We start from the raw sequence: 25774 nt of genomic DNA, 5'->3' as shown, positions 1-25774 counted from the left end.
TACAGCATACCAAGCAATGATGAGGATGGTGAGAGTTGGTGTCCCTTACAATCAGCTGTCTTAAATGTATCATCAATGGAAAAATATGATCCACTTTCCCTTCTCTCTATTTATGTCTATTGTCTCTCTCCCCTTTTTACTTACATGTATCTGCCTGTCTCTCTCAACATCTCTCTTCTTGTTTTTAATGTCAAATATCTGATTATATATTTTACTTTTCTTTAGTTCATTTGCCTTTATACAGAACTACTAGATGTTTTGAGGTTTTTTTTTTTCTATCGGTCATATCTTTACCCAAAGCTGTTTAATACATGTAACATTCCGAACTCACATAGAGACGTAATCGTATCAATTTTCATATAAGCTGTTTCTATTAAAATGAAGTTCAGCTAATAAGATTTATTGATAAATATTTCTTCCTTTTGATTCAAACATTACTTGAGCTAAATGTAGAATCCGGTGATTATACACTCGTGCTAGAGTCTACATCTTGAAGACTACTGGGAAATATGATCATGATGATGAAGTGATTAAGTATGAAAATGATATTCAAAGTATGTGAGTCAGGCTACAATACTAATCCTGTAATCATGCTCCAGAGATTTGAATTACAAATATGTGTAATGTACATGATATTATAAAATGTTACTGTAGAAATAACTGCACATCTATTTCTCTAAAATAGTATATTTTCCAGTAATCTAAAATGGGGACATGCAACTGTATGTGAGCCCCCCCCCTCCCCCACAAACGCAACAAAAATTGTGAATTTCATTTGTTTTTCTGGACATCCCAAATCTTCAAAATCAATCTGAGTTAAAAAAAAAAAAAATCGGCTCCAGCATGATTCGTTTCAACGATGAAATTCGCAAATTCCCAGTTCCATTCTGATTTGAACCAATGCTTGACAATACTGACATTACCAACACATAATCTTTCCAACAACCATGTTGAATTTTCAGTCTCAGTGATAAAATTCATGATGATGCTTTTTGTAAACTAGCTGATGCAATTCATTCATTTTATTTGGGGGAGGGGGTGGGGGATCCAGGGTGTTTACAAAGACAGTGGGGCTCCTACACAGATGGCTAGCCATTTTGCATACAGGGACATGCCCCATAGGGACATAGGGCAATGTATCATTCCCCCAAAACAAGGGCTTTGATTTTTTTATTTCTTATCAATTATAAAATTGCACTGAGGTAGTGTTGATATTTACTAGATTCTGATTATTTTCATAACTTAAATCAGTCACAGACCTACATGTATATTTTGATGAAAATGTTGTACTGATGGTAAAAATCAAGAATTAATTTTAGGGCATAAATTACCTGTACAGAGTGTAAGACAGACATCAGTGTATGGAGGAGGTGTAGAGAAGCAAGACACGGTCCAGCAGAACAACGAACGAAACTGAGATGAAAGCTTTCAGTCTACTCAACAAAATGCCATCTTTATTTTACTAATTACTCACACTTTTCTACCAGAATTACTCTATGTAATTATCTATTTCACATTCAGTTGGGTGGACGTTTTGTTGGGTTCTGTTTGATCTCATTTCATGTACATTACTACTACAACTGCAGGCTCTGCTACAGAACTTTTCAGAAACACTTGCCCGGTAGGGCAAGTAAATTTTTAAACAGTTGGAATATACTTGCCCAAAAATCTATTTCACTTGCCCGAAAAAAATCCTGAAAAAAAAGTTTTACCTCTTCAAAGGAAAGTTTTGCGGTTATTTAAACCATCGAACTTTTTATTCTTTTGACATGAACTGATCTACCTTCTTATTGCATTTCTTTGTCCAAAGTGATTTTATCTTGCCTGCCATGACCAAAATTAGGGTCAATATCATATTATATCGACCCAAACTTTGGTCATTCTACTGTGAAAATTTTGCTTGCCAAATTTGGGCAAGTGGTTTTGGTTTTTACTTCAAAACACTTGCCCGACTCTAACTTTTACTAGCCCCGGGCAATCGGGCAAGTGCTTATGTAACACCCCGAACTGGAATGTTTCAGGAAAATAAACAGGAAGTGAATAAAACTGAAAAAAATAAATAAAAATGGAAATAATCAATTGACGCATAAAGTACAAATCTTTTAATTGAATCAAAATGTCGAATTTTGAATAGTCATGTTCATATGCAATAATAACAGGTTTTACCTACACTGTATTACTAGTAACTTGGATCAAAAAAATGAAAAAGAACTATAGTATACTATAAGTAATATAAAAAAATGAAACATAAATGGAACTTTAATATATGAATATAAAGTGGTAGAGCTCAGTTGGAAGATCGTCCGTCTCACAACCAGGAGGTCGTGGGTTCAAACCCCGGCCACGTCAGACCAAAAGACATTAAAAGATGGCAGTTGCTGCTACCCTGTTAGGCGTTCAACGATTAAAGGGATAAAACCTCGTCGAACTGGCGCTGCACAGAGGCTGTCGGGCCCACGATCAATTGGGCAAAACAAATTTTTGGAGTATTTCATTTCTGGTGTCTATTTTGAACAATAAAATATTAATTTTTAAAAAACTATACCAAGCTGTCAAAAACTGAAAAGGTCAGCAGAGCAGCTACATGTATCTTATAATGCAATTTGTGTGCTTGAAGATGACACATATGTATACATGCCTGTACATTGTCCATTTACATACATTACCAACTACCTTCCCCCCCCAAAAAAAAATAATAATAATAAATAAATAAACAAACCAATACTACTTGTATGGCAGTGGGAAAGTCTACTCCCAAAAGGGAGACAATTTTGCTGTCCTGGGTTGTATACTGTGTTGCGTCGTCTTTTTGTTTTACCAATGTCTACCTTGAAATGTTATTACAGTGTTAATAACCAGGAAATAATTTTGCTTTACAAATTTGAATAGCATTTTTGGTCATACATGTAAGAGAAAAGCTCTCAACTAAGTAATGTACAGTCCTATGTAAAAATATGCTATACAAATGACTTAATATGCATATAGCAGTCTTTCAAAAATGTGGACCACATTGCGATGCGATACCAGGAAAATTATTCCCTGGTGGCCTGGTGTACAAATTTGTTTCTTTCTATTAATATGTTTGAAACTCAATAAAAACAAAAATACAAATAAAGAAATAAGTAATGACAAAATAGGACTATGAAAAGGGAAACAATTGATGAATAGAATGATGAATGAACATAAATGAATAAATATATAAACAAACAAATAATACATAAATAAACAAATAAATAAATAAATAAATGAACGAACAAACAAACAAACAAATAAATAAATGAAGAAAAAATATTCAAATAAATCAATGAACATTTAGTTAGAAATATCAAAATACATTTACATAATTTTCTATCAAAAACAACAGATACAGATTCATACATGTACTGTCACTTAATACCATGATGAACATGAAGTACCTGTATTCAAGTCAATGGTATATTCTACTCATGAACATTTTATGTTGTATGATCCATCGGCACACATACAGAAAATGCAAAAAGCAGAGCAGGATATATCAGCAAAAAGAGGGGAAGCGGTGAGTAATGGTGATTAACTCCACTGCAAATTGGCAACCCAATGGGAACCATAAACAGTGACATCTTTGAAATCAGATCTGTTGCCGGGCAGCCCGGGTATGTAGGAATTCAAGATTATTGCCATGTCAAAGGAAAGCTTGAAAATATCAACCGTGATCCCAGGAAGCCTGTTTCTTCTTTTAGCTTTCAAAACTAGGTGGGTGGATATGTAATACATAAAACCAACAAACAAGTAGCATGGTTGCTATGGTTACATACAACACTTAGCAGAATTTGGGAAATTGTCTTTAGAGAGTATACAATGGAAAGCATCATCATCACACTTGACCTGAACTTGGTTTTGTGTTTGTATTTGTTTGTTTGTTTTCATCAGGCTTTATTTAAATGTAAATTCCAGTTTTGGTAACGATCTCAAAATGACTTTTTACAGAATCTAATATAATGACCACCCAAGTGTCTGTTTACAAGTATGAATAAAAAATATGTGCCAAAGGATTCTGGAAGAAATTGTGTAATTGCTGAGAAATAAGCAAAATAAGCGCGGATTCGGTCACTTCCGTCCGGTCTTTATTCCAGCAATAATAATACACTGTCCCACGTGTGCCTATCTGTGTTGGCGATCTTCAGTGTGATCGTATTTCAGCTTAGATTTTATGATTTCACAAAGTTCAGTTTATGTAACTGTACCAGATCTAGATCCACGATGATATCGTCATACTTAACCTTGGTTTTACAGACTTTCTCACGAAATTAGTGTTTTACTGCAACTACTGTAATTTAGCTTTAACGATGATCACCATGATAGTGCTAGAAAATCGATGAGTTGTAACACAAACTGTTGTTTTATTTGTAAATTTACACTGCTCACTCACTGTAACTGATAATCCTATGTTTGGATTGTAAGTTGTTGTATTGATCACTTTCATAAAAGATGCAAAAAAATTCTCTCAGCAAAACAATGACTATGTTATTACAAGAAAGTGCAAGTGGATGTACGTCAACACAATCCTGATAGTGGGAACTTTCAAAATAAAATCCCTGGAATATTGATTAGAATGTAGAAATCACAACACTTTTAGGAACAGGAAAGGCAGGCTATTACACATGTTTTGTTTTCACTATAAAATGAAAGTAGTGGCAGATAACACTGATTTCACAAGATACATGTACACGTAAAATGATGTAATACCTGTACGTAAAACCAAGGTTAACTGTCACTACACATACGTACATGTATCATCATAGATCTACATGTAGATCTGGCACAGTTACAACTTACATAAACTGAACTTTATGAAATCATGAAATTTAAATTGAAAAAAAAAAAAACGTTCACACTGAAGATTACCAACACAGATAAGCACCTGTGGGACAGTGTATAAATTACTTGAAAAAAAAAGTTCTAATAATTTGCTCAAATTTCATACTTGTTTTGCTGATTATCAGCAATCAAACAATTTCTTCCAGAATCCTTGTTGTTGTTTATTTTTTTATTTTTTACGGTGCTCTCGTTAAAAAAAGAACATTATACGCCAATCAAAATTATTTTATCATATCAAAATAATGTTTATATTTTATAATTTTGGGTAGATAAGGCCTTATATTTTAAGATTTGAGAAATATAAGGCCGTTAATTGCACAGAAGAGATTTCACAAGCGCATGCAAGCTTTGTTACATATGTTTTATTTGTACAGACACCTAAAGTGGTGGTTTGAGTGGATTCTGTACGAACTCGTTTTGAAATCAAAATACCGGTACCACACCAATCAATTTTAATGGATCCAATGATCCATGCTAAGCAACTACATGTACCGGCAACTGTGTACCGGTACATGTATGTGTGTACCGGTACATGTATGTGTGTACATGTATTTGTACATGTGTTTCTTACACTGTACACATGGTACAAATTCCCTGCTTTCCACAAGTGGAAAAATGTCTAATTTTGAATTTTCTATTCATAACTTTATATAAAAAAATGTGTGACTATGCGTGATAAAAACAAATTAGTGCTGTTATCGAGAACCTCTTTATCGCTAGTCCTGTTGATAATTGCATGTTTTTGCCACTTAGCGGTAATCGATAACCTGTCTCTCATTGTCGACAATACCCACTATTATGTAGGAACAGTGTTTTTCCGCAATCGCGGAAAACGGACGAAATTCACGGGAACGGCCTTTTGGCTTTTCAAACAGAAAATCCCAGAAAACACATTTTTCCTCAAAATGCAAAATATGAACAGTCATTACCGTATCAAAGTAGAACACCTCTGGCAGTCTGATTTTGAAAACAACTAAAACTGATACATGTAATTCTTCAAATCGGAGGGGGGGGGGGAACAACCATTCACTTCACGATAATGAAATTCTTTATTAGTTCATTGACCTCAAATGACTTTGACCATGACTGAGTATTCATTTTATATCAGGTAATTTTTGTTTGATTTTCGGGGGCTACTTTTCACAAAGTACTGCCTAGATCTGCAACATTTGATAAAAAGCAGTTTTTTAACATGGGGATTTTCCGGAGCATCTTTTTGAGTTTCCAGGGCTGTTATGAGCATTTTGGGGGCTAAATCGGCTCTAAACCCCATGTAATTTTTCCGTTTCATATTATTTGCAATATCAAATAATAATCTCATAAAATAAAGTTTAAGTATCTTTAAAATAACATAAATTCTAATCCAAATTTAAATGATCAAAATTTACCTTTGACCTCAATCCAATGATCCAGTACCCTGAAATTATCAAATTTCTGATACCCGTTTCCAAATTTTAAAATATAACAAACAGACTTAATACATGTATATTTGGGTGAGGAGCATCAAAATTATTGATATTACACAATGCATACATGTATGATTAATATCCTTGTATCCCCTGTAACTAATGTATGTAAGTATTAACTTTCTAATGATGTTTCTAATCGAAACCACTATGGTTGGACTGAATGAACAGAGTTGTTGCTTTGTCTATAAAGGTCATTACTCGCAAACTTTGCTTCAATTCAAGAAGATGAAAAGCTGAATGTCTGCAATCATAATTGGAATATATAAGCCTTGGGGTGGTGTTCTGATATCCAGTTTATTTTTGTATCTCTGTTACAGCTAAATGAAAGTAATTGCAGTAAAACACTGATTTCGTGAGAAAGTCTGTAAAACCAAGGTAAAGTATTGATATATCATCGTGGATCTAGATCTGGTACAGTTACATAAACTGAACTTTGTGAAATCATAATATCTAGCTAAAAAACGATCACACTGAAGATCGTCAACACAGATAGGCACACGTGGGACAGTGTATTATTATTGCTGGAATAAAGACCCGACGGAAGTGACCGAATCCCACTTATTTTGCTTATTTCTCAGCAATTACACAATATCTTCCAGAATCCTTTGGCACATATTTTTTATTCATACAAACAGACACTTTGATGATCATTAGATTAAATTATGTAAAAAGTCATTTTGAGATCGTTCCCACAACTGGAATTTATCTTTAAATTCAGTGAGACAAAATACTGAATATGTCTCTGAACTACATGTAGTATTCTGGAAAAACATTCAATCATCTTCATTTTATCTCTAAAATGACATGCTTCTTTATGAAGCAATGCTCCATGAGAAAGGCAGTATATACATGTGTACATGTAAAGTTATCATCTCATTCAAATAATGCAAGTCCTTTCCACCCGGGGCCCGTTTCATTAAACTTGTTACAATATCATATTTGCAATAACAGTTAAAAGCTACTGAAATCCTTCAATCTGATTGGCTATTAGTAAATTTGCTATTGAAATGGTGCATTTGTTACAATAACAAGTCTTATGAAATGCGACCCAGGTGTGGCAAAGGAGTGAGACAGCGTCAATTATCCAAATGCGCTTGCAATAGAAATGTGTAACTACATGTGCTTAATACTAATAGCAATAATAATAATATGCATGCATTAATATAGCACAAAAACTATTTCTATATATTGTATTGTGCTGCAAGAGCTTCCTAGGTGCTGTACATACTATTGGAATAGATGGGTTTTTAATTTTAACGTGAAATTATGTAAATTTGTTCAATTCCTAATGTTGAGGGGAAGTTTGTTCCATAGTCGTGGGGCTGACATCAGAAATGACCTAGTGTTGCTTTTTTAGTCTTGTGTGGGGGTACTTGCAGTATGAGTGTATCTTGTGAGCTACGAAGGTGATGGTCACGAGATCGGGATTTCAATTTCAAGAGATCTGAGATATAACTTGGGGCCTGACCATTAAGACCTTTGAAGATTATCATTAGAATCTTAAATGTGATTCTTTGCCGGACAGGTAACCAGTGTAATTCTCTCAATAATAGGGTGACTGGAGAGAATTTGGGAAGACGACATATTAAATGTGCACGTGCATTTTGCACTCTGCAGTTTGCTTATTTGAGAAGCGGGTAATCCATAGAGAACACTATTACAATAATCCAATTTACTTGTAATGCAAGCATGAACAATAGTTTTCATGCTGTCCTGATCAAAGAATTTATGAATACGTCTCAACTTATAGATCATGAAATAAGCGTATCTACTTACAGGGATTTCTATTAAAATAATAAACATTAGCATGGCTAATCTGATCTGGGACCGTCGGACCAGTGCCAGTGTCGCGCGCCGACATCAGCGCAATATTGAGTTTTATCTCGTCACATCATTTCATACAAATATTTCAGAGACAAGAATTAGTCAACAAAAGTTTTTGAAATATTTCATTATTCTACAGGAATATTGATTTGATTAGGTATTCTATCAATGACCATGGCCCTGGGAAGCATGAACATATATATTGTATGTACATGTACATGTTGGCAGCAACACCTGGAAATCAGGTTGGTGTGCTTAAAAGTATATAAATTATAACCGAAATCACCTTCATTTTGGAGCGAGAAAACACTTTTTTTCCTTTTTGCTTGCTTGTTAATTTTGCATTTTTCCAAAAAAGAACCCCCTCTTTAAAAAAAATTTTTACCAGGGACCTGTCAATGATCATTTTCCTCTAAACATTTTGAGTAAATTCACCTTCTTCTTCTTCTTCTGGAAACAGTACTACGGTACAGGCCACCGTCTGGTGTATTGTACTGTATTTTTACACCTATATGTAAGAATATTGCTAAAATAGACAGAGCAGACATAAAATAGCCCCTACCCTATAAATATAACTTAATTAGTTAATTTTATTTTTCTTCAAAGTGACATGTGAGCACATCATCTGCATTAGGGTTGCAATCACTGCAGGGCAGTGCAGGCAATGCATTTCTGCCTGTACATGCAAAACTAAATTTTATCTCAGATAAAAGGTAAAATTTTATCCTTAAGTCAGTTGAGATAAAAAGTGATCTCAGAATACCAATTTCATTAAATATAAAATACAAAACTTTGAAGATTAAAAAATGGATCTCATAATAGTAGCATGGGGAGGGGGGTCCGTTGTCTGAACAATTAAAGCAGATAAAAACAGTTTGCTGTTTTGCTCTGAATTTTCTCAAAATTGGTGCATGCGCATTAATTGATTTTAATTCAGTCATGATCAAACAATTTTGTGAATATTTGTGCTTTGGATTATTGACTGAAATCTTATAAATGAATACTGATTGCAAAGTTCCTGATATTGCTGTCTTATCTGGACATTGCAATTATTAATGCATTAATGATTATAGTTACCCTTGCAATTGTTAATGAATTTGCATTTTAATCATACTATTACTACTATTTCTATTCCACAAATTTGCGCTAATTATTCATTTCAATGATGTGTATTCCATGTTTAATGTACTATTGATTCATTTTAATTTACATGTAAATGCATCACAATTCGGCTTGGCCGCCATGATGTATGATTTTTATCAAATAAACCATTTATCTATATCTATCTATCTTAGGCCTAAAAAAGTCTAAGAAAGATGTTAATTACACAACCAGGTCCAGGTCCAGGTGACGCCCCCCCCCCCCCCCCCCGACTGTTCATACGCGGTCTACACTAACAAAATTAACAACTGTGAATGGACTGGTAGTTTTTTTAAAGATAATCAAAGCCGACCATGAAGATCTAACAGTTACATGATTTAGAAACACTTTGGGACAGGGTATTCAGTGTTGTTGTCAATGTAAAAGCGTATCTCACTTCTCAGACTCGACTCTCACTATTGTAAACCACACAGCACAGTCACAATCACATCCATCCTCGATTTCTCTGCGATGACCTGTCTGCGATAAATGGCACATATCAAGGTTAATACTGGATTTTATCATCCCACGTAAGATACAATACTAATGAAAACAAAAATGTAGACTCTCACCTTTATCTTTCATCCGAAAATTGAGATAGATCTTCAAAATAACGCCGTTCCTTTAATTAAAATGATGATTTTAGAGGCTTCTTCGTGGAGCAGAATCCCGCAGTCGACATCGTGTGAACTTCGGGGTCACGGAGTGATTGGCTTCCTGGGCGTAGGCTTATCACTACGCTGAGGTGATTCCCCTAAATTCTTTAGTAAATTGATCAATTGATTACAAAGAAATCTTCTGTGGACCACGAAAGTATGTTTTATAACCAGAATGAAAACAAAATCAAACAGAAATAGCGACTAACGGTTGAATTGGAGGACTACTTATATCTAGCGTAGGGCAAAATATGCTTTGTTGAAAAGTAAGTTCTTCCGGGTCATTTAATTTTTCCAGCTGGTGACGTAATTTTTTAGTTGGGAATGCCCTCAAATCAACTGGCAAAAACGAGACAGGATATGGGAGGCATCTGCGGATACCTCTTGGCTACGTCACAGACTGATTAATCAAATTAATTCACGATAAACTCACTCTCTGAGAACACCTCGGAAGACTTTGGCCTAATCACCAAAAAAATTGAACATGTATCTGAAAAATGAATGGTGAATTGCTTTCTGTTTTCCTCAACTCACTCTCTGTTCTGTCTCGCGACATTTCGCGACTTCGCATTGGTAACCACAATTGGTCATGAGTCATAATAAGTCGAGGAAACCCAACGAAATTTGAAAACATTGCGGCCAGCTTGAAGTAAAATGGCCGTCATGACTGACGTTGCACAAAGGATCTAGGAATACAGAGATGGGAAAAATATCTGGAAGAAAGTCAGTGGGGAAAAAGAGAAGAAAAGACTGCACTGGAGCTCGTACTACAGCGAGAGGTGTTTCATTTACGGTTGTCCCAAAAGGAATTGGGGGCAGCCGCAAGTAGAAAAGGCTACGATCTGTTGGAGGTATTTGCGGGGGGGGGGGGGGATTTGTAGGTCTAAATACCTTCCGAGATCTCCCTGCTTCTTCAAAGTCTTCTGATTTTTTTATCAAGATTTTAAAAGTGATAAGTGGTATTTTTCGGGATATTTTAGAAAAGTTAGCGATTTGAAAAAGATGCTTTTGCCATCATTTACCATACTTAATATCATTTATTATATTAGTAACAAAAAAAAATCAGCGCGCGCCAAATCAATATTAAATTTTCTTTAATTTAGGCCCAATGTCAATGAATATTATTGTTCCATTTGGAAATTAATTTATTAACATGTGATTGAAATACATAAAAACAATTAGCTCAAACTCGATCACATTCAATGTTCTGGAAAAAAGGTATTAGACTTATTTTTATTTTGTTATTTTTTTTTACTTGTCAATCGTCCTCGTAAAAGCATCGACCACTTTCATTTTCACCATGCAGAATATTGACGATCTTATGAAACCAAACGCTAATATAGGAAGTAAAAAAATACAATCTGAAATATACGTAGATAATGAATGGATGACTGAATAAATGAATGGATGAATGAATGAATGAATGAATGAATGAATGAATGAATGAATGAATGAATGAATGAATGAATGAATGAATGAATGAATGAATGAATGAATGAATGAATGAATGAATGAATGAATGAATGAATGGATGGATGAATGGATGGCCATGGATGGATGAATGAAAGTGAGTGAATGAACGAACGAACAAACAGATAAATAAATGAATAAATATCAATAAAATATTTTAAGTAAGTAATCAACTTAATAAAGATATTATTAATCAATTAATGGATAGAACAGTACATTGCTTGCATCTATGATTCACTGGATGAATGAATGAATTAATTAATGAACGAACGAACGAATAAAGGAATGTATGAATGAGCGAAAGAATTAATAGATAAATGAATGAACGAACGAACGAACGAACAAACGAATGAATTAACAAATTAATTAATCAAATATGTTAAAGTAGTTAATTAAAGTAGTGAAGATATTTTCAATCAATTAATGGATTGATAAATGGATTGAAGTTTGCATGAATTGATGGTTAAAATGAATGAAATATCTTTTGGGATTGATGGATTGGTGGATGGATGGATGGATGAATAAGTGAACAAATAAATTAGCCAATGAATGAACAAATGATAAGTGAAGGAATTGATGACCGAATTATTAATCAACCAATAAAAAATATTGATGGATTGATGAGTGAATGAATGAACAAAATATGATGAATGAACGGATTGGTTTATGAATAAATCAATGGATTATAAAGAAGACATGAACGCTATCACCTGCATTCGGAAATATTTTTTGTTTCTGTTTATCAGGTTGTTATAATTTTCCTTAAATTCACGTAAACATTTATTTTCTTCCAATTGATATTCTTTTTCATATGGCGTTCAAATCAATATATTATTCTCTAAATTCCTACCATTATCATTTATATTTGGACATTTCTCGCTTTTATATTCGATGCATGGAAACACATGACAACAATCTCAAACCCAATTCTACGTACATCAAATTCTGTTGAGTTTTTGAAGCATTTATAACGTCCTTTAAATGGTTTAGAAATCAACAACTTTCATTTTCATCATAATAAGAGATCTTATAAAACCAAACGCTGGTAGGAAGTAAAGCTCAAAATAAATAACTGAACTACTTTCAGTGATTACATACTATTCAGTAGCCTTATATTGAGCTTATATCCTATTTAGAGCGTCATAATAATGAATGCCATGGTCTTCTCACGTAAATGTAATTTTACAAAACATATCTTGTGCTATTGGTGTTATATTTAGAATAAGACATTTCATACCACGTCAAATTCTATTATACATTTATAATGCATCAATTTTACCACATTTATCTTACTGCACAATGACTTTGGGTAGCTGTGCTCAAACACATTTAAATAAAGTCTTTGTCTTACAGAAGAGAGCATTAAGAGCAATTAATAACTCCAACCCTATATAGAACACCATCTGGACCTTTATTCTATAAGTTTAAAGTTCTTAAAATTTTTGATATTTACAATTTACAAATAGCATCTTTTATGTATATGTTTGAGCACCAGTTGCTTCCTCCCATATTCACAAAATACTTTAAATTGAGTTCAAATGTCCATTCATATTCAACAAGACAATATAGTGATTTATATTTACCTTTGTTGAATTATGAATCTTCTAGAAATTCTGTAAAATATGCTGGAGTTATTTTATGGAACAAAATACTTAAAGAAATAAAAAGATGCCCATCTCTTGCCTCTTTCAAAAACAGATATAAAAAATTCCTTATTGATGCCTATAAATTAATTTGAAAATAAGTTGTATTGCCTTATCATCCACCCATATAATTATGTTTACAGTACTTTCTCTCTCTCTCTCTTCTGTGATTATTATGATTATATTATGGTCTCGGGAGCCCAGCCTTAGAAAGGCCATTGGCCTATGCTGGCTCCCTCATATTCTCATTTATTCTCTTGTTAAATGTATTTTTATTTTTGTAACTTTATTTGTATATAGTGTATTCTTTGATTTGTATGTTGTATGTTTTTTAATGAGAATTTGGAATAAATAAATGAAATGAAAAATGAAAAAAAAATGAAAAAAGGAGCACCACCATAATAAGGTCTAGTTCATCAGGCCTGCAGTAATTTGGAAATGAGAACGTTCCATACTAATTCGAAATGCTCACAAGTTTTTTTTTAACTGAAATATACTCTTTGGGTGTCTTATGTATATAAGCCACGGAATGATCACATTTTTAGGCGAAGGAAGAAAAATGGGAGATGAGCACAGACTGCACAGTGATAGTGCCCCAAATGCCCTCAACTTGTATTCGCCCCTCTTAATATCAATCTTATCTGAAATCTTTTCCCAAATGACAATCGTTCGACGAAGCTGAGAAGTACATGAAGTAGGGATTCTGTTATTTTGATTGTTATCTCAAAGTCCCTATTTACTTAACTCTGCTGTAGGACCGGCTCCGCATGAGGGGCGGGGCGGAGCAAATGTCCGGAAGTGATCTTTCGGCTGGTCAAAAAATTAATAAATATAAGGGGCAGATATAGGAGAAAAGTGACAAAACAAGATAATGCAATATAATAACGGTTATTGAGTTATGCGCAGGGGCGCATGGGACCAAATGGGCATCGCCCCAAGTTCTATTTTTCGTACACCATTCCCCCACCATAGTCAATCTTAGAGCCGCCTTTTGGGAAAATCAACCTTTATTCTTTAAAGAAAAAATGACCCCACCCCCACATCAAAAATTCCTGGCGCCACCCCTGCCTTTCCATTTTTACACCGAGCCAGGAATGGATCACATAAATTATGTAGTTATTACGTTCAGAAACACATTTCCATGCATACTTTAATTATCACTTCTATCAGCGGGCTGTTTTCATTTTTTTAAAGATTTTTGATAATGATTATCAAAGGCTATATATTCTGCCTTCATTATAATGTCCGAGTATAGGGATGTATAGGGGTATAATGATTTGAACGTCGAAACTGCTCCAAGCGAATTCATGATGTCCCGGCCATATATTGTTCTATAGGTGATGCTCCTGATCACAAGCGTACCTAAGGGGGGGGGGGGCAGACTGTCCCCCGTGACGAGTCACAACACATGCAAGGAACGTATCCCTGCCCCCCTGACGAGTCAAAACTGATCCCTGACGAGCCACAATTGGCCCCCTCTTTAGATCTTGAAGACTTTTTTTTTTGTTTGCTTGTCAATTTTTTTTCTGGTACGAAATCCTTTATTTGTGGTTGAAGACCTTTTTTTTTTTGCTTGTCAAATTTTTTGGCGGAATTTGCCCCCCCCCCCTTGGAAAATCCTGGGTACGCCACTGCTCCTGATAAGGGGTTCAATCTAACTTCTGAATCTTTGATAAGAAAATAAAGGTGGATTCTGACCCTTTAATCAGATAGGCCTAAAAACAATACCATAATAGTATACATCAAGTTGGTTAAGACTACAATTCCAAATGTAAATACCAGCATGCCGAATTGTTCGTTAAGTTAACGAACAATGTTTGCGGGGTACAGAGTGGTATAGATGCATGCGCTTGCATTATCTTATTATAAGCTATTAATGAAATCCAGTTTTCACAGTAAAAAATTTATATCTGACTGAGGTCTGAAATATTGTTTTATTTCTTCTTCGCAAGCTACCATTTTGTAAAATGGCGCAAATTATCGGAGCAAATTATTTTCGGTTACCTCGTCTGATCGTGATGTTATTGGTGATCGTAGGCCTTGCGGCGTTACCGGTGAGTGAATTCAGTTGAATATTTTTCATGAAACAAAATATATTTTATTATTTTCACTTACAACTGCTATAAGCGACTGGAACCCTTGGATATGATTTCTGCGATCAAATTTAAAAACTTCGTCATTAAATAGCTCCCCGGGTATATAGGTGTATCAAGGAATTAAGAAAAGAAGACAGATCTCGGTTTTTCTCTCTCTTTTTTTTTCATTCTCAAGCAGTTCGAATATTATGATTCGCTACATGCTCTTGCATAATAATAGAAACTTATTTTTCGGCGGGGGTGGGACCGTATCAAAAATACAAATGTTGTTTAAATTCCACAAAGTGCCATTTTCTCGGATCTGATGTGCATTTAAAAATTATGCTATTTCATACACAAATTATAATGCAGTAAATTAATGTTGTTGTTTTATCCTATTATAATTGTTATTTCTATTTGTAATTCCATCGCAATTCAGCTCTTATGTTTCCCTTTTTTAATAATCGTTTTATCTATTGATCTAACCATTCTTTCAGATATGTTTATACATTCCTGATAAGATACCGTATGATGCTTTAGGACCCATGGGTAAAGTCCTTTCATACCTCGCTTTTGATATACGTGGAGTTGTAAAAATAGCGTAAGTATTATTTCCTCTAAATATTCAATTTCATATGTAATTTCATACATGGTACATATACTGTTAGTTTTATTTAAAAAAAATGTTTTGTGTTACTCAAATTATAAAATCCTTGATAATCAGCTTAATAATTGTTTCAAAATCGCGTAATTTACCACATCTTTAAATGTAGGCTATATTGTTTCATCATAACAAATTTTGTATCAAACATTTGTATTTATGCAAAGCTGACGTATATTTCGATGTGGTCGAAAACACTAGAGTAAAGATTGGGGGGGGGGGCTTGGCGGGCTCTTGCCCCTACAAGTTTTTACGAGCAAGAAAAAAAAGAGAGAAAAGGAAAGGGATAAGAATGAAATATGATATTATTTTCTTGATATTATGTTAAATCTATCACAAACCTGGCTTTTTGTTTAAAAAAATGTAAAAATATTTGCTCGCTTGCTTCGCTCTCCCGCAACTTTTTTATTTTATGCGATACGCCATACCGAGCCCGGTTCAAAATGTTTGGCACATTACGCCACTGGTTGAAGATAAATAAACAGAATGGTAATTAATTATCAATCAAAACAGTATATAACTTACGTTTATTTACCAAGATTTCCTTTTACAGGGTTAATTTTGGTTTAAATTAATTTTGTATAGATGAATGAAACAAGTATGAAGGAGAAGGCGGGGAATCATCCAATTTGTAGGGAATAATTAGCAAGAAATGAGCACTCACACAAGTACAAAATATTTGTATATAAAGATTGACATAAAATATTCCACATTGTTGTTTTCATATATGTACATTAAAAATTTATATTCACAGTACCATTTAGTAAAAGAATCTCTTATTCTTGTCATTATACACCAGAATTGCTCGGAATTTGCTACATGTTTGGTTGACAATATTAATAATAATAATAATAATATAGGGTATTTATATTGCGCACATATCCACCTTGTTAGGTGGTCAAGGCGCTCCTACATACCCGGCTAAGCTATAGGCGTTCATAGCGCACATATAGCTTTTTAAGGAATTACTTCCTACCGGTACCCATTTACCTCACCTGGGTTGAGTGCAGCACATTGTGGATAAGTTTCTTGCTGAAGGAAATTACGCCATGGCTGGGATTCGAACCCACGACCCTCTGTTTCAAAGTCCGAAGACTAATCCACTGGGCCACAACGCTCCAATATTTTTTTTATCAATATGAGACCGCCATATTTAATCGTGGTAATAATATAAAAAAAATACAGTCTGAAAAGACTTCCAAAAATACGATTATCATTTTGAATTTTGTTTCTTCTTCAGATGGTATGCTATACTTGTTGTTCATGTTCTTGAGGCTACATACGCTTTTGTTTTAGCGGGGTAAGTAGTGAAGACATAACCTTACGACGTATATAGATGACAAAATATCAGGTTTTACTTTTTTATCAATAGGCCTTCAAATCAAACGAATTTGCATTTCTACATTATCTCTTTAAAAAAATATGTTGTTTATGCAGTATGCTCTTTAGTAAACCATTTGATTGCAGTCATGTTTCAACCCATGTATAACTAGTAAAATGTTCGAGAATGATTATGTAAATGATAATCAAGAAAGCGAAGCAGGTCGGGGTGAAATTGAGCCTGAGGGTGGTTTTTATTTGGAAACTGTAAACAAAGATTGTAATATTCATTTTATAATTTTGGTTTAAAAATTATATCAAAGAATAAATTTTCTGACATTACTTTTTTCTTAATTGAATAAATGTGGTAAATAATATCATAGTTAAACGACCAAGACCTACTTTTCTCCCACCCCACCCACCATGTCACTTGTCTCATCTTTTTTTCTCCACTTACAAAATCACAGCGGCGGTTGTCCCCTGCTCCGACACAACCCTCATTTTGTGACTTCACTGAAAATTGAAATGAAATTCATTGAATATTGTGAATGTTTTTGTCTGTGTCTGAGTACCTCTGCCATACACCACTGGCCGGCCGCGGAACGGTTTTGAAAATGGGGGGGGGGGGGGGCTGACTATGCAAAAATCACAATCAGATGGTCTTTTTTCCATTTTTGCACACGGTTTTTGGAAAAATAAGTGGGGGCTGAAACCCACCCAGCCCAGTTTCCGCGGCCTCTGTAAACTGCCCTCTGCTCACATTCCTGCCTTATTCTTATCTCTTTTTTCCCCCTCAATTTGAATTATGATTTTCGCCTCTTTACAGACAAATTGGCGTGGAGGGGTTCGCTCGGATCGCTTGGTTCATATCTACTCTGTTTTTCGGATTTACATCTCTCTCAATACTGCACGCTGCCAGGGAAAAACCTTCCAAACATCGAGTGTGACACCTATAAATAGTTGTAAGAGTACCTAAAAAAATAAGCTAACAAAAAATATATATATTTGGGAAGGATTGGGGAGGGGATACTCAGATTCGGTTTAAATGAGAATTTTGAAGTGTCTTTATATTTTCAAGGGTTACCGTTTCAATCAGGGGCGGATCCAGAATTTTCCCAAAGAGGGAGGGGCTTATTTTCCTGATGGAAATTCGACAAGCCCCCCCCCAAAAAAAAAGGTTTTCGTCCGCAAAAAAACTGACAACCAAAAAAAAAAGAAAAAAAAGGGTCCTCGCGCTCAAAAGGGGGAGGGCACACTTGGGTAAAAATGGCATATTTACATTAATCTTTTTTTTATTATGATCCTCAAAGGGGGGGGCACGAGCCGGATGTGCCCCCCCCCCCCCGGATCCGCCAGTGGTTTCAATGGTTACTTCAGAGGAAAGGCCACCTAACCTAAAGGTTTTTCTTCAAAGAAAATACTTGTGGGGATGTCAAGGCATATTATTTCACTGTAAAAACGCTGTTTAAAATTTTAAGCATGTTGTTTAAGCCCGTCACTATAACAAATACTGTTTAAACTTTTTAAACAACTGTTTATTTATTGAACACACCAAGAAATAAAATTTAAACAAGAAGACATGGGTTTTCTTATCCAGAAACCTACTTGGTAAATTGTTGAGTTTATAATAACTTTTACATGTTTTATAAGTTATTTATCACCATCCACCGTTTCTATAAAATATAGTTGCAAATTATGTTTTCATGTTTTATCTACAGTATACATGCTATAGGGCCTGCTCTTCTTCCAAGGCGCCTATATCAAGATTCGACCAATGATAGATTCGAGCTGATACTGCGAACGAGTCGGTATCGTGAATCAATTGACAATGTTCTCGACTGGGGGTTGTCGAAATCACGGGGGTATATAATGGTAGAAAGACGGTTCAAAAACATTGTGCATTTTCTTTGACGCTCTTTTCTCACGAGCTCTCTTGCACGTCGTAATTTCGAAAGCCCCTTATAATATTGTATGCTAATGTGTGTATTTTTTTTATTTACTCTTAAATGTATTTGAAAAAATAAAGTATCCTTCATTAAATTTATTTCACATTATTCTTGTTATAAGTCTGATAATCATGTTCTTTATTGTCACTTTTTAGTAAACAATGTACTTCATGTACCAATGTGTAATGGCAGATTAGAGGAAATTAAACACAATATTTATATGTATAGAAGAGAACACATAACAAACAAAGAAAAGACAATCAACATTCGTGAACTTTTTTCCTCAGAAATATATTTGTTAATTTAAAATATACCTTTTTTTTCTTTGATCACAATTTATATACATGATTATATAAATATCGGACAAACAAAGTTAAGATATTGAAATGTAGAACTTTGAGTACATTCTGACAAATTACAATAGTAAAGTTGAATATTGATTTCCATTCTTAAGGCATACTGTGTACGTTTGCAATTATTTCACAAACTCATATAGTAAATATAGGAGATTCTGTTAATAGATATAGTAAAAAACTACAACAAATAATAATGATATCAATGATACCGATAGAATGAGTATTATCAAATACTTTAATGATAACTATATAACAGGGTCATAATTAGTAAACATTACCAATGCTTTGCTTGACCCCAAATATTAGGAAAACAAGCATGGAGGTCTAGTTCATGATAAGTAGACTAGTTCATGATAAGTGGAGTTCGTTCCTTACTAAATTTTAAGTAACTTTTTCAGTTCATTCTTGGAATACAAGTGCAATGTCAAATTCTTAACCAATCAAATGTTACATACGGAATGCATACACAATTATTAGTTAAAATATCCAACTAGCATTGTACCTAGCAGCTGCTAATTTGTTGGTCAACCGATCGCCCAATTTATGAATAAAAATGTTAAAATACAACGTATATAATAGGCAAAATGAACAGCAAACGCAACAAAAATTGTTTGATATCATAATTATAAGAAGAAAAGGTTAAACTTTTAATGCCACATTGGGAACAGCTTTAATAGGTAAACCATCGCCCCAGTTAGATGCTTCCAGTATATTATTGCTATAACGGTGCTATGATGAACCGCTTTTTATAAAAAGTACGATTCATGATTATTTCATCAAACAAGTTGGGCAAAATTGACTGCAAGATATCACTGAGTGGGGAAGATTACACGAATGAATATCATCCAATTATGTGATTAAGATGTTCTAGGAGACAAATTCCAAAACTGTTTATTAGACCATATACTGATACGGTAGTCGACAAAAGTAATTAATAACATCATGTTCACACACTTGTAAAAGAAACTGGCAACTTTTTAATTGGCGTATCTCGGGCTCGGGCAAGGCAGTACGTGTCCTGCACTCTAAATTGCAGGGATTCAAAATAAATGTAGTTAGAGACCACTCGAATTTGGGATTTAGTTTTAATAATAAAAGATTCTTTTCTAAATCTCAAAAGATTAAAAATCAAATCCATTGATAATTAAAAATATATTTTTAGGATTAAAAGTGAATCCCATATTCGGTTGATCCCTAACAACAGTCAACCTGGGTTTATTTTAAATCCCTGCAATTTAGAGTGTGGGGGCCACATTCAGGGGCGAAAAGAGCAAAAGTTTAAAATATCTTGAAAGTTTATTAAACGCTCACCATGCACCAGTCACCATTTCATGAAGCTTGTAATTAGCACTGACAAGTTGTTATTTTCTTAGAATAAAAGACATGTGCTACTCCACCAATCACAATCAAGGATTGACTGAAACTATCAATGCTGACAACTTTCATGAAACATCTCGGAACTTCTGTTCTTGTAACTGTATTTTTTTTTCATTATTATTATTATTTTTTTATTTATATTTTATTTTATTAATATATATATATATTTTTTTTTTTTTGGGGGGGGGGTCATTTTTATTACATAAATTCACTTTATTTTATTTCATTTTCTATTTATTTACTTGTACGGTATATTCTAATTTTTTTAGGGAAGGGGTATAAAAATTGAATGTTCTTAATGCTATGATGATTTGTCTTGATTGCTCTGAGAGTCTGCCGCGGCCAGCATCCCGCTGAAGATAGACGATGTGTTGGCTCGGAGGGATGCCGGCGAGTCAAACTCTGCCACCTGTATGGATGAAAAAGAATAGAAGCACATTCATTCCATACATTCGGATTCAAATAATACCTTGTTATCTAGAGGCACTTCTTTCTTATATGTATTAAATAAAAAAATTCTATTTTCAAAAGGAGAAATGATAAAGTATAAAAAGTATCATATTAAAGAAATGATAAGTATCTACTTATTTTATACCAAACATAGTCTATTCATTTTTACAAGAATCTTCTTCTCTAAAAATAAATGTTAGTAAGTATCCCTCTTAAACATGTTAAAGGTATCTAATCAAAATAAATAAATTGTTTGTGGAGATCATGAATGTGAGGGGATGTTAGAGAGAAGAAAACATTTGGAAAAAGGATCATAAAAAATGAAAATGGAAATAAGCAAGACAACAAAAACCTTATTTTTTTAAAACAAGTTCACACCTAGTTACCAATAATGCATATAGCATTTCCATTTATTTGAAAGCAGGATAAAAGAGCATTGTAGATTAAATGCCTTGCTCACGGGCATAGCTGCCGCGGCCGGGGATCGAACCCCGGACTTTTTCATGTATAGCCAGACCCCTTAGACCACTCGGCCACAAACAATTACGAGAATCGATCCTGTTTGATATTTAATAGTGTGAAGTTGTTCTAGAACGACGACCCGTATCTAAAGACAATCCTAGTCCTTTCCCCTCTCTCAACACATGAAAAGAAACACAATAAAAGCACATGCACGCTTTCATGAGCTTATGAGATTATCATCATGATAACTTCTATTATCATATTTCAAAATCAATTTGACCCCGCCCCAAAAAAAGTCAAGAAAAGAAGAAAAAAAGTTATTAAAAGAAGTTAACAGAATTGACAATTATACAAAGCAAAAACCAAAACGAAAAATGAAAGAACAACAAAATAATACAGAATGTAAGAAATCAAAGACAGAAAAAAAAATAAAGAAATAGAAAGACATGCAGACAGACAGATAAATGAAGAAATATACTAACCTTTCCGTCGTCCATGACAAGTATCTTATCTGAGTCTAGTACTGTATTGAGTCGATGTGCTATAGTGAGAGTGGTACAATCATCAAACGCTGTTCTTATTGTTTGTTGGATCAAGCTATCTGTTTCTGTGTCGATTGCTGCTGTTGCCTCGTCCAAGAATAAGATCTAAAAGAAAGAAAAAGTATGTTTTATATTTTAAATCTTAAATATCAGGCCGTAGAGATTTTTCATGAGTTACAAGGAGGAAACAATGCAAAGATAACACAAATCCATTTCTGTCTTCTATTAGTTACTAATCAACAAATTGCGAGTTTCAAGCAATTATTCTGATTGGTTGACTGTAGATAAGTTGTTTACAATGCACATCCAACAATGATTTTGATTAGCAAATGTCATTTTGCAATTCGTTGTAAATATCTGTGTTGCAGAACGCTGCATGGGTTCATTATCTTTAAGTTCCAAAATTTGCTATCGCCTTAAAATCTCTGAAGAAGAATGTTCTGAGTTGTGATAAGGGTTTCCTTGTTCTGATATGATTTTATGAATATTTTCCGTGGGAGTATGATTCGCCCTGACAACAGGAATGCAATGACGTCCTGCCTAAGTCTGCAATGTTACAGTGGAGGGATTCGAACCCTGGACATTCTGGTTCAACGATATCCTCCATACTCACACCTTTATAGCTTCAGATCAACTCACCTTGCTATTTCTGAGTAGAGCCCTCGCCATGCACATCAGTTGCCTCTCACCAACAGAAAAATTATCTCCTCCTTCTGTTACGGGGGCCTCAAGCCCGCCCTCTAGTGAACTTATCTGAATAATACGATTTTTAAATATGAAATGAAGAGTAGAACATAATAATATTTTACTCAAATCAATTTGTTTTGTAGGCAAAAACCCCCACACCACCCCTATGCATCAAAATTACAACAATTTTAATGTTCATGGAATCATTGGTTTTAATTTGTTGTTGAGTGTTGTTAAATGTAATTAGCAATCAATGAACAAGTTAAAGGGATGGTCCGGGCTGAAATTATGTATAGCTTAATAAATAGAGTAGAATTCACTAAGCAAAATGCCGAAAATTTTATCAAAATCGGATAACAAATAACAAAGTTATTGAATTTTAAAGTTAAGCAATATTTTGTGAAAACAGTCGTCATGAATATTCATTAGGTGTGCTGATGATGTCACATCTCCACTTGTTCTTTTGTATTTTATTATATGAAATTAGGTTTATTCAAATTTTTTCCTCCAAGAACTAGAAAATTGGATTGACAACTGATTTAGTGCATTAGATATTTATTGCTGCAACTTATATCATTATAAGGGAGACATATTATTCACACAAGTATGAAATAATGAAAAAAAATATGATTTTATGTAATAACATAACAAAACGGAAAGTGGAGATGTGACATCATCAGTCCACCTAATTAATATTCATGACGACTGTTTTCCCAAAATATTGCTAAACTTTAAACTTCAATAACTTTATTATTTGTTATCCGATTTTGATGGAATTTTCGGCATTTTGCTCAGTGAATTCTACTCTATGTATTAAGATATAAATATTTTCAGCCCGGACCATCCCTTTAATGATTGAAGTGACACAATGTAATGAAGATTATTGCATTGAAAACAGTGATTTTATGGTAATAGAAGAGTAAATAACTGACCTTTTCCTTCATGTAAGCCTTTTCTAGAACCTGCCACAGATCGGCATCGCTGCTTTGACCAAACGGATCCAAATTATATCTATAGATGTGAAAGGGGCAAAAAATTAATATGAGAAAGCATTTAGTTGCTTAAGATATCATTATATTAAAAAATACACCATGGAAAAGTGATCATGATGGTAATGATAATGATGATAATGGTGGTGATGATGATGATGACGATGATAATGATGATGATGATGATAATGATGGTGTTGTTGTTGATGATGATGATGCTGATGAAGATGATAATGCTGATGATGATGATGACGATAATGATGATGATCATGGTGTTGATGATGAAGATGATAATGATGATGATTTTGACGATGATGATAATGATGAAGATGACGATGATGACGACAAAAGCGACGACGATGTCGCTAAGTTAATTACCTCTTTTCAATCCTTATGACACCACATCTCAGTCATAGGGGGTGTTACAAGAAAATATTTGCAATCAACTGCAGATATTCTGTTCCAATTTTACAATTGATAGATCAATTTTAACTGTGGCAAATCGGACAACTCTGTTTCAAGAAGCGGATTAAAATCAATCACCAATTACAATCAAATTCAAAATTTATGATTGATTTATGATTGAAAGTTTCTTGCAACTCCCCCTTACTTACCTAACTGTACCGATGAAGAGAACTGGATCCTGAGGAATAATTGACATCTTTGATCTCAAATCAAAGAGTCCTAGTCCAAAAATATCCACATCATCGATACTTATAGACCCCTTGTCTGCTTCCACCAGGCGAAACAAGGCTACGCTCAAAGAGGACTTCCCTGTCAGAGAAATCGATTGAATTCGTAAATCAATATTCAATGCTGAATTTTCAGTTAAAATTATCTTAAAGAACCACCGGATATGCTAAAGAATAATAATAAAAATGATAATTATAAAACAAAATGAATAAAATGATAATAATAATAATGATGTAGGGCATTGGTAATTGAATGTGATCACAATACAAAAATAAAATAAAATGGGCTTATGTATCGGATAACAAATAAAGAAAATATAATCATAAAACAATGATATCATTATTTTCATCATCATCATCATCAGTATCTATTATTACTATTGTTATCTGCATTAAAACTACCATAGGGGATATGACGTTCGGGAGATCGATGGGTTTAATTCGTAAAACAATAGAGAACAGAATCTATGCTAGGAGGATTTTGAACAATGGGAGAGGAAAATGGAATTCCCCCTAACGTTTGATGTTTCTTATTATCATTATAATCACTATTATCATTAATATGAATATCACTATAATCATTATTTTTATTATCAACGACGACAATACTATTATTACCTATAAGATTAATTTGATTATCATCTGTTTCTGTTTCTGTTTTATGGTAACTCCTGTATAGGAACTCGGCAGGACAGCGTTTTGCTAGTAAACGCCAAGGTGGTATAAATTATAACCAATTACTTAGGAAACATTTTCTTAATTAATATAATCATTATTTTGTTTCTCTTTTATGAATGAAACAAGTTTTTTTTTTTTACCTGAACCCGTTCTTCCCACAATTCCAATCTTCTCCCCTGCTTTGATAGTACACCTAACATCTTTAAGCACCAGTGGAAGTTTCTCTCTATATCTCATCCGGTAGTCATGAAACTTAATCTCTCCTTTACTCGGCCAGCCCGATGCAGGTACATTGGACGAGATACTCTCCGGTGCCTCGGGTTTTAAATTCTGTTGAAGAGAGAAAATAAAATGTTATTTACTATTGTCAATATGTTTCCATTGACAATGGCTCAATTAGGAGTCTGAGTATATCATTGGTGGATCCAGTGAGGGGGGGGGGGGACATCCGGCTCGTACCCCAATTTGAAAGCCATAAAA

The 25774-nt window shown here is 34.0% G+C and overlaps 2 protein-coding genes across 10 annotated transcripts in view; one reads left to right on the top strand and one right to left on the bottom strand.

Annotated features, from left to right (window-relative positions):
* Window positions 1-14765: 14765 nt before the first annotated feature.
* LOC129279080 (transmembrane protein 254-like) lies at window positions 14766-19159 on the top strand. 2 transcript variants are annotated; one of them, XM_064111117.1, is made up of 5 exons: window positions 14766-15113; window positions 15632-15735; window positions 17036-17095; window positions 17942-18077; window positions 18834-19159. In XM_064111117.1, exons 1-4 carry the CDS (start codon window positions 15027-15029, stop codon window positions 18060-18062), a joined length of 372 nt encoding a protein of 123 aa, XP_063967187.1. In that variant the 5' UTR covers window positions 14766-15026; the 3' UTR covers window positions 18063-18077; window positions 18834-19159. The 2 variants fall into 2 exon arrangements, with proteins under 2 accessions (XP_063967187.1, XP_054771168.2); XM_054915193.2 differs by having other exon boundaries at window positions 14819-15113; window positions 17942-19159.
* Window positions 19160-20973: 1814 nt separating this feature from the next.
* LOC129279222 (ATP-binding cassette sub-family C member 5-like) overlaps window positions 20974-25774 on the bottom strand; it is a 34742-nt gene continuing 29941 nt past the window's right edge. For 7 of the 8 annotated variants that reach the window (XM_064111112.1, XM_064111116.1, XM_064111111.1 and 4 more), the window contains exons 23-28: window positions 25435-25624; window positions 24539-24698; window positions 23868-23946; window positions 22888-23001; window positions 22189-22353; window positions 20974-21203 (exon numbers count right to left, since the gene is read on the bottom strand). In XM_064111112.1, coding sequence (XP_063967182.1) covers window positions 21096-21203; window positions 22189-22353; window positions 22888-23001; window positions 23868-23946; window positions 24539-24698; window positions 25435-25624 — 816 coding nt within the window. In that variant the 3' untranslated portion in view covers window positions 20974-21095. Of the gene's footprint in view, window positions 21204-21411; window positions 21597-21781; window positions 22354-22887; window positions 23002-23867; window positions 23947-24538; window positions 24699-25434; window positions 25625-25774 lie in introns of those variants that run through there. The other variant, XR_010296029.1, reaches the window with a different exon arrangement.

The sequence above is a fragment of the Lytechinus pictus genome, chromosome 16 (assembly GCF_037042905.1).
Source record: "Lytechinus pictus isolate F3 Inbred chromosome 16, Lp3.0, whole genome shotgun sequence".
NCBI classification, from domain to species: domain Eukaryota; kingdom Metazoa; phylum Echinodermata; class Echinoidea; order Temnopleuroida; family Toxopneustidae; genus Lytechinus; species Lytechinus pictus.
This window is presented reverse-complemented; position numbering and strand designations above follow the sequence as displayed.

Excerpts from the sequence above, each read along its gene's own strand:
- LOC129279080 (XM_064111117.1), top strand. The coding sequence starts at position 15,027 with ATGGCGCAAATTATCGGAGCAAATTATTTTCGGTTACCTCGTCTGATC. Across the intron at positions 15,736-17,035 it reads CGTGGAGTTGTAAAAATAGC|ATGGTATGCTATACTTGTTG; the intron begins GTAAGTATTATT and ends TTTCTTCTTCAG. Across the intron at positions 17,096-17,941 it reads TACGCTTTTGTTTTAGCGGG|ACAAATTGGCGTGGAGGGGT; the intron begins GTAAGTAGTGAA and ends GCCTCTTTACAG.